The 9,847-nt window shown below is 34.9% G+C and overlaps 1 protein-coding gene across 15 annotated transcripts; it reads right to left on the bottom strand.

The window, feature by feature from the left end:
- Positions 1-795: 795 nt before the first annotated feature.
- Positions 796-8,281, bottom strand: LOC117905313 (disease resistance protein RPV1-like). Of its 15 annotated transcripts, none has more exons than XM_034818214.1 (12): positions 8,218-8,281; positions 7,504-8,035; positions 6,129-7,203; positions 5,648-5,983; positions 4,595-5,554; positions 3,579-4,340; positions 2,791-2,880; positions 1,903-2,333; positions 1,714-1,832; positions 1,512-1,654; positions 1,344-1,417; positions 841-1,239 (listed from the first exon to the last, which is right to left on the bottom strand). In XM_034818214.1, the coding sequence occupies exons 2-6, from the start codon at positions 7,977-7,979 to the stop codon at positions 3,801-3,803; spliced, it is 3,387 nt and encodes a 1,128-aa protein (XP_034674105.1). In that variant the 5' UTR covers positions 7,980-8,035; positions 8,218-8,281; the 3' UTR covers positions 841-1,239; positions 1,344-1,417; positions 1,512-1,654; positions 1,714-1,832; positions 1,903-2,333; positions 2,791-2,880; positions 3,579-3,800. The 15 variants fall into 15 exon arrangements, 14 of the variants coding, with proteins under 14 accessions (XP_034674105.1, XP_034674117.1, XP_034674104.1 ...); XM_034818226.1 differs by lacking the exon at positions 8,218-8,281 and having other exon boundaries at positions 4,595-4,806; positions 5,065-5,554; positions 7,504-8,162; XM_034818213.1 differs by lacking the exon at positions 8,218-8,281 and having other exon boundaries at positions 7,504-8,162.
- Between the last annotated feature and the right edge of the window lie 1,566 nt (positions 8,282-9,847).

The following is a 9,847-nucleotide window of genomic DNA, read 5'->3' as shown; positions in this document are numbered from 1 at the left end:
TATATTAGTAACATTTTAGTAAGCTTTTATGCACTTTCCATGCTTTCACTAATCCTTGTTCTTGGTTTATAGGGAACAAAAGAAATTGAAGGATTATTTTTCAGCATGTTGAGTTTAAAGGAGACACTTTACAACAAAAGCTTTTGTGAGAATAAATAAACTTAGATTGCTCATGTCTATGATGACGATCCTTAGAGAGACTTTTGTATAGTTCATTTTTCTTTTAACTTTTAATTTCATTATGATAAATTGAGATATCCATATTTGCATAGATACTCTTTAAGATCACTACTTAATGATTTTAATCCAAAGAATCTTGTTGACCTTCTCATGTCTTATAGTCACGTTAAACAACTTTGGAACGAAATAAAGCTATGATTATAATGTATTCATGTTATTTTCTTTAGAGACATGTAACCTAAGTAATCTAACCCACACATCCATTTCTACTTTGTGAATTTGCTTTGTTGTTTAAGGAGACACATGATTTGCTTTCTTATTTTGTTTTCATTTTTAAATATATAAAAAATAAATTGTAATCCCAAAACTCAATTAAAAAATTCATTTTGAAAGATAAATTTTATTACTGTCCGAGTCTTGCTATCAAGTAGGATGTATAGAAAAAATATTGGTTTCCATGCATTCACTATTCAAACCAAACACTTTGCCTAAATTTCCTTTTGGGTTTATTTATAAGTTTTCCATATTTTTCTATTTGAATCATGTTTTGTAAAAGAATTTCCTATTGTTATAAAAAAGTGTCATAGTGATGTTTTATTTACAACAATATGTTCATCCCTTCATAAAATATTCCTATGTTGATATGTACTTATAATATTAGATTTCATTGTATGATAAGGAAAATTGTTAAAAATATTATATAAATATTATAAGTCATGAGGGAAACGGAGATGATCATATAAAGCTTATACCGGGTAGGTATACATATGAGAAAAAAAAAAAGACATTAAGTAGAGTAAAGGCTCGTGGTTCAAGGTATAGATACAAAGATGAGGAGACTTTGCTGCAATGCCCTTCAACTTTGGGTCAAGCTTGGATTTCTGCAATGATGACTGGGTCAAGGTAGACTTTCGCTTAAAGATCAACCTTCGCTTGAACCTCAAAAGCTGATTTATCTTCTTCAACCTTTTTTATGCATCCAAGTTGTGCAAAAGCAACATATTTAATGCTTCAATACTGCCTTAATCCAGGTTGAAAATGCCCCTTTGTGAATTTTGCCTATGGGATTGGGACCATAAACCAAAGCACATGTTACATTAACTGCCGAAGCAGTCGATCAAATTCCTAATTTTAAACACTAGATAAGGGAACAAGAAATTCACCTAGAAGGGAACTCAGCCATTTCCTTGGGGAGACTAAGTCTCTGACTTTCAACAACCCATTGTAAATAATCATCCTGGAATATGAGAAAGCAAGATAAAACATTCAGCCAAAAAACTGCAACACCAACACAACAACTAGTTTGGATGTAGTGGTGGAAAGAAAAGCACCAGTCATTTGTTGACCTTGCCCTAAGATAATGCCAAGAACTTGTCTTTCTGCTTCACCGGGATCAATTGAATGAGCAGCCAATGCACTTAATGCAGCTTGACAACCCAAATAGCTTGAAACAGTATTTGTTTTCAGCAGTGGACTATAACAAGAATGAAAAAGAAGAATGCAATAAACTGGCATGTGCAAAATGCAACCTACCATTGGCGTTCAAGAGATCTGCATAAGGTGCAACTGCAGTGTGAAGGCTGCAAAAGGCCGCATTCCATCATCCTTTCCTCGATTTGCTATTTTTGATATGTAAATGCAGATCAAAGCATCTTGCAAATACAGGAGGCCATGATCAATACACATAAAAGCAGCAAATAAAGGAAACAAAGGAACTCTTACCAATCAATCCAGACTTTGCAGTAGATTCTCTAACGAAAAAGCCCTCACTGGACTTTTCAATAGGGAAAGAGTATACAAGGACCAATGGACCCGGAGGATGAAGAAAGTATTCCAGCAAAGAGACTGTCACTGGATCCTTCAACTGGGAACAATGTTCAGGAAGAAGGAAACGGGTACCAAGTGATACAGACAGTGAAGAAAGCAGTTCAACGATGATGCATTCAGAAGTCTCTTCAACAGGGCAGAGTGCACAAGAAGCAGAAAAACCGAAACCAATGGACTTGGATTCTACAAAAGGCACTCCATATACAGCAGGCTCTTCATTTTCATTTTATGCAGTAGTTTTAGATTCTTATCCCCACATCTTTTTCTTCTTTTTCCTTCTTTCACCAGAGTCATATGATGCCACATTAGGATTTGAATCCAGGTCCCTGCACGTTTTTCCATTGGTTGTCAAACTAAGATCATGGAATTGGGCATATTGGTATTCTTTAGAATCATAAAAGAGTATAATTTCATAATGGTTATAAAATATTATGATCTCTTATCTAAATACAGAACCAAACAAATAAATCATCCAAATTATATCAAGAACTAAATCAAAAAAATAAAATAAAATTGCAAAATCATCAACCATAATAGTTGCATTCCAGGCCTAGGTTTTCATCACTGCCGGAACCCTATATCTCTTTTCTATGCATAGGTTCAATCACAAAGGAGCCTATGATTATCATCCAAGTAAATAGGGAAACCCCTGAAGAACATGCTCAACCAGGAAAGCAGAACACTAATTCTATAATAAGATGGAAATTACTCCATCATATAATGCCTCTGGAAGAATAGACAATCAGATCCAACAACAACAGCAGCAAAGCAAAGACGTCATACCTTAGGGCTTGAAATCAGCAAATCATAATGCCTCCACACCTCTGAAATCAGCATCATGAATCCCACAGATCTTAGGGCTTACTTTTGGACCTGAAACATAGAAATTACTTGGGAGTTAAAACGACTTAACACTATTCAGAATTTTTTAGGACCAGAAGGTGATCTGCGGCAGTATTTGGAGAGACTGGAGGATGTTGATTCCATTCCCAACCTGATTGGAGCTTCTACCCTAAAATCCCTCCCCCATTTGCAAAATTAAGAGTCGCCCATGACACCTTCAAAACAACTTCTGGAAATATAGTTGGCAGAAGAAGACCATAAACGAAATCCAAACAGGAATATGTTTATCATTCAAGCTCTACTGCTCAATAACAATACAGATAATGGAGGACTAAGCAGAATCCCTAATAATTTGATGACAAGATCCAACCTAAAATTCATTCAATACTAGAAGAGAGGAGGAAAGACCCCTAGAAATTGAACCTTTTAGCTGATTGTCAAAAAGATCAAGTTGATTTGAAGAAATAGGAACTCCGTGGTCGCTGCAGTTGTGAATGGTGTTAGGGCTCGAGAAGACGTTGGGTTTCAAATAGAAGGGCGGGTTGTATCAAGAACATATTTTTTTTAAATATTATTAAAAATAGTTGTTAAAAAAATAAATACAAAAATAATGAGACTTTTAATCACTGAATTTATCTTTTCAAAGGATAAATCTAGTCTTCTAGAAGGATTAAACATGAAATTGAACTTCTTCAACTGCATCTCAATTGAAGAAAAGAAACACTTACCAGAAATGATCAAGCAGTTGTGTGGCCGAAATCTCCAATTCAGAGTGATCCCCTCAAGATGAAAAGGGTTTTCTATTTTTTATTTTTCACGTCTCCTACGTTTCCCTTTTGGTTACGAAGGCTATTCCCATAAGCACTCCCAGAAAGAAAAGCAATCCAAAAGTAAAAGTGGGATTCAGAGGTACATTCCGCATTCTTCGGTAATATCCTCACATTCAATGGTCATATCCTCCTCTGATTCTGAGTCATGGTCATATCCTCACATTCAATGGGTTCCCCCGCCGCAGAGATTTCTTTAAGGACAAGAGTTGACTCATTAGGGGGAGGCACATTGTTGCAATTCACCTCTTCATTAACATACACTAAACCTAACCCACATCTCTTAATTTCATGATCGGGTATTACAAATATAGCCTTGATGTGAGTGACTTGATGCGAACTGAGTGAGGGTTGAACTGGTACATATCTCAGAAGCAAATGATCCCCTTCATCAGCCAAAAACCAATTATCCCTTTCAATATGGTAAAAAACATGAGTGTAGTTAGTAGAGTAACATGTGCCAAAGTGCAAGAAAACATCTGCCCGAAAGCACCAATTAGGAGGGACAATTGGCTGGCTAATGAAGACAAAGGCCAATGCAAAACCCAGGCAGTTGGTAGACCAATTTAGAGGTAGGTCTGCTTCAATTACATTCTCCGAGCTCTGATACCTGATCCAATCTGGTATTCTACTCCCAGGAATCACAACACCGAATCTATAATCCTGCAGAAAGAAAACAATTAATGTCCATGTTGAGAGAGCGAGAAATTGCTACTTTCCCATCTTGATTCATTCAACATTTATTTTACACTATCAATCTAATTTTAATTTCTTTTAGTAAAACAGAACAAAGACTAAAATATGAGTTGTCTCCTCATATTTCATACAGGAATTATAAAAATAAAAAATAAAATTTCTGGCAAAAGCTTTTTATTTTTTATTTTTTATAACGAAAATTGGATATAAAGAGAACTCACTAGGGATTCGAGTTCCCACGGCCTCAGCAACTTGAGTGATTCAGTTGTTCCCAATGATGTGCAATTTTTTTCATTTAAAGAACGTATGCTTGATGGAAGCTGTGGAAGTGCCTGTAGTCTTTTACAATTGTTCAACCACAGCCTTCTCAGGTGAGAAAGTCCACTCATGTTAGGCAAAGTGACAAAGTTGTTTCCACTTAATCTTAACACTTCAAGTGAAGATGGAAACTGTGGAAGTGCCTGCAGTCTTTTACAATTTTCCAACCCAAGCAATTTCAGGTGAGAAAGTCCACTCATGTTAGGCAAAGTGACAAAGTTGTTTCCACTTAAATCTAACCCTTCAAGTGAAGACGGAAACTGTGGAAGTGCCTGCAGTCTTTTACAATTTTCCAACCAAAGCCATTCCAGGTGAGAAAGTCCACTCATGTTAGGCAAAGCGACAAAGTTGTTTTCACTTAAATTTAACTTTGTAAGTGAAGATAAGAAGCCAAGGCTACCAAGATTTGCTCCATCTGATATATTGCAGCAACTTAAATCTAGGTCCATTAAAGAGCACAAGTTTGAGGAAGAAGGTACCGTGAAACAAATAGAATTTGAACTTCTTTTTGGCCACAACCATGAGGCAGATGCTGGTCCTTTACATCCACGGAAAGACAACTTTTCAAGGTTGCTCATGGAAAAAATGGCAGGGGGTAGTTCTCTTACCACAATTCCATCTAGGTGAAGCTCCTTCAACATTTCTAAGTTCCCAAAATTCTCTGGAAATTCTTCAAATTTGGAGCAACCAGAAAGAATAAATGTTTGAAGAGATTTCAAATCTCCAAGTGATGGGTGAACCTTACGCAACTTTATACAACCTTTTAAAACTAGATGTTCAAGGTTGGTGATACCTGAGAAATCTGGAGTTTCTATCAAGCACTTAGAGTGGCTGAGATCCATGGATTTTAAGCTTTTAAGAACCTGTCATAAAAGAAAGTTAACTTAAAAATTGGCTTCCCTATATATTACATACTTCCTAAAGAAAATAACATGAGTTGTAGATCATAATAATACCTTGATTCCTTTCCAAAGTTTTTTAATGTGACTATAAGGCATACTAAGATCAACAAGATGCTTTGGGCTGAAATCCTTTGGTAATGATTTCAAAGAGTATCCATGCCAACATAAGTACCTCAAATCATCGGAACAAAATTTAAATTCATGGGCAAACCGCACTCTACAATTCACTTTGTTGTTAAAGGTATCTCCGAAGTCTCCTGAAATACTCTTAGAATTATAGACTTTGAGCAATCTAAGTTTTTTCATCCCAGCAAAGGCTTCAGTGGTGAAGTCTAGTATGTCTTCTAAATGAGACAAGTCGAGGAAAATGCCTTCAATTTTTTCACTTCCCTACAAACCAAGAAGCAAATTAAGTAAAAAGCATTCAAAATGCAAAAAAAATTACTATAATTTCATCAACATATAACTACTTAAAGTAAAATAATTCTTAATTTGTTCTACACAAAATAAATTTTGTGTTTTATTTTTCTCTTACCATATTTCTTTTCAACACATCAAAGATATCTTCTTGTTCCCACAATCTACTTCGTCTTCTAGGCTCTTTTGGACATTCTTGGCGAACAATATCCTTACCCATTTCTTGTATTAAGTCATGCATCTTCAACTTGTTAGCAAAAGTAGTTATGAGAGATTTTTTAATGAGAGTTCTTATTCCACATTTTGCAGAGAAGCCACAACTCTCTAGTATTTCCACCACATGATCTTTGTCCTCTTCTTTAAAGAAACATGCAATATCCAAAAATATATTCTTCTCATTATCATCTAGCCCATCGTAACTTAATCTAAGTACTTCCTGAATTTTCATATTAGGAGTACTTTTTAGTTTGCCTAAGTAATCTCTCCATTCATCTTTGCTCATGCTAAATAAAAAAGGAGCTAAAACTTTGAGAGCCAATGGAAGGCCTTGGGCATATTGTATTACTTCTTCCGAAAGCTCAATGAAATCATTTTCAAGAAGTTTATATTTTAACGAATAATGTTTGAGGAACTCAAATGCTTCATCATCATTAAATTTTGTAACCTCATAATACTTGACTTCATGTGAAAACAAATGTTTATCCCGAGTAGTTACGATAATTCTACTCCCTTGACCAAACCAATCCTGATTTCCGGCTAAATGTTCCAATATTGTTAGATTATTCACATTATCAAGAACAACAAGGACCTTTCTTGAGTGGAGCCTTGCTTTTATAGAAGTGGATCCTTTTATTTTGAGATTTTCTTCCTCCAATAATTGAGAAAGAAGTTTCTCTGCTAAACTGGTTAAATCCTGCTCTTTGAAATCATTTGCAATTTCAAGAAAGGAGCAAGCTTCAAATTGATTAGAAACTTGGCTATAAATAGCTCTAGCAAGGGTTGTTTTCCCTAGTCCGCCCATACCACAAATTCCTACCATCCGAACATCATCTGATTGCAAACACAATAGCATTCTCAGTCCTTGAATGCGGGACTGTATTCCAACCAGGTTCTCTTCAGTATCTCTTGTGGATGTATTTAACAACTTCTTCAAAAGTTTCCCAACGATTTCTTTGATTATCAGAGGCTCATTCCTGCAATATTTGAACCATAAACATGTATAATAAGTTTAACTACCCACAAAAAGTTAGTAAGAGTAAAAAAAAATAGCGGAAGATGCCATGATCATATTAGTTGGTCCTATATGTAACTTTACAGAATTCCAATAATTTTTTTTTTGAATTTTTTGAACTTTATCCTCTAATCAAATAACATTAATTAATAACAGGGTATTCTTATAGCCTCTGTATTATAATAACTGACAAGTGAATTAGCAAGAGCATTCAAAGAGGCATATTTAAAAATTTGAAACAAAATTAAGAGAGAAAAATTACTTGTTCCTTGAATCCCAGCCAGATAACTTTGCAACTTCAGTCAGAGCGTCCCTCCAAATTTTCACCCTCTTCCCGTTCTCCTCCAAATTCTCTTCATGTTTAGCCAAGGCTTCTCCAAATTTTCCCCTGTGATTCCGCACATCTGATGGATCCACGTTGTAGAAAATTGGTAGAACCCTCTCCTCCTTGGATCTATTGCATTCTAGTATCTTGACCATCTCCTCCAAGCACCACCTAGAAGATGCATAGTTTTCCGACAAAACAATGATAGAAAACATGGAGTTTTCAATAGCTGTAATGAGTGCAGGGGATATGACTCGACCTTTCTCGAGCTTATCCTCATCAAAGAAAGTGTTGATTCCTTTGGTGCGCAACTCCTTAAGCAGATGGGCAGTGAAATTGTTGCGGGTGTCTTCTCCTCTGAAACTGAGGAAGACATCATATCTCTTCTGAGAAGAAGAAAAAGTAGCAGCCATTGGGAAGTAGCTAGAGAGATGAAGTCGAAATTATCCTGTAGGAAAGAAAAGGTTGTGCAATTAATCCAACAAAACAAAAGGAATTCTGAAACACAACGCGAGAGGTCTTTGTATCATCAACGAGAATTGAATTGAATAATAGAGCTAAATTTGCTGAACCGGGAAGCACAAAAGAAAGCACGAGGCAATTACAAGAAAAGATGAAAGCCGCGTGATATTTGGTAAAGCAGAATGGTGTTGTTGGGCCACAACCACAAGGCAAGCCGCCTGAACGTACTCGGTCAAAAAGGAGAAAAAAAACGTATACTTCAAAAGAAGCCTCCGCTCACCCACCATGCTCCTGTCCTTTTGCTTTGCTTGTTCCAAGCATTTGTCTATATCTACAATCCTCCGTTCATCCCTTTAAAATTTAATCCAATGGCCAGAACTAAAAGTACTTGAATCCAATGGTCAGGAATAACCCCATCTTAATCCCATGGCAAGGAAAAAAATCCTATTTTAATCCAAAGGCTATATTTCATCCCATTTAATTAAAAGGTCATATTTAATCTCTTTTTAATTAGTTGAAGGAATATAAAGAAATATAAAACCTCACTTTACTATGAACTCTGCACTATTAGCTATGAAAGAAGAGCTAAAAGGTAGATAAGCAATTAACCCGAGAAAAGTTGAAAAACTTTATTATGGTTGTTTTAGTATTGTTGATAAGTTCTCAATTACATCTGAACTTAAATTTAATTGAGTTTTATTTATTATCTTGTTTTTCCATATATATATATATATATATAATAAGAGCTAAATTCTATAAAAAATAATATGTATTTATATTTACATTTTTTATTATGGTTTCTTATATCCATAATCTAGATAGATTATATATTTATAAAATGATTTATATTTTTATATGGAAATTATGCTGTAGGAAAGAAAAAGTTGTACAATTAATTCAACAAAACAAAAGGAATTCTGAAACACGATATGAGAGGGCTTTTTATCATCATCAACAAGAATTGAATTGAATAAAAGAGCTAAATTTGCTTGACTGGGAAGTAGAAAGGAAAGCAGCGTGATATTTGGTAAAGCAGAACGCTGGTGTCGGGCCACAACCACAAGGCAAGCCGCGTGGACGTACTTGGCACTCACCCACCATGCTTCTCTCCTTTTGCTTTGCTCGTTCCAGGCACTTGTCTATATCTACAATCCTCCGTTCATTCCCTTTAAAATTTAATCCAATGGCCAGAGCTAAAAGTACTTGAATCCAATGGTCAGGAATAACCCCATCTTAATCCCATGGCAAGAAAAAATCCTGTTTAAATTCCAGGGCCAAGTTTCCTCCCTTCTAATTCAAAGGGTAGATTTCATCCGTTTTGATTAAAAGGTCATATTTAATCCTTTTTTAATTAGTCCAAGGAATATAAAGAAATATAAAATCTCACTTTACTACTGCAAATTAAGAAAAAACCTCTACACTATTAGCTATGAAAAAAGAGTCAAAAGGGAGGTAAACAAATAACCCAAAAAAGGTTGAAAAACTTTATTACGATGGTTTTAGTATTGTTGATAAGTTCTCAATTACACCTGAACTTAAACATAATTAAGTTTTATTTATAAAATTTTTAGTTAAAGTTGAGTTCTCAATTAGAATATTCACATGGATTTAATTATGTTCAAGTTTCACCATGAAGAATGAACTTAATTGAGGTTAAGTTCTCATGTAAAATATTCACTTAAAATTAACTGTAATTGAGTTATAATTTATGAAGGACTTAATGAAGGTTAAGTTCTCAATCAAAATATTAACTTGAATTTAAACTATGGTTGGTTAAGTTTCATTTTATAAATAATAATTCAACTCCTATTGAGGGCAT

The sequence above is a fragment of the Vitis riparia genome, chromosome 18, assembly GCF_004353265.1.
Source record: "Vitis riparia cultivar Riparia Gloire de Montpellier isolate 1030 chromosome 18, EGFV_Vit.rip_1.0, whole genome shotgun sequence".
Classification (NCBI taxonomy): Eukaryota; Viridiplantae; Streptophyta; class Magnoliopsida; order Vitales; family Vitaceae; genus Vitis; species Vitis riparia.
Note: the sequence above shows the minus strand (reverse complement) of the source record. Positions and strands in the feature narration are given on the sequence as shown.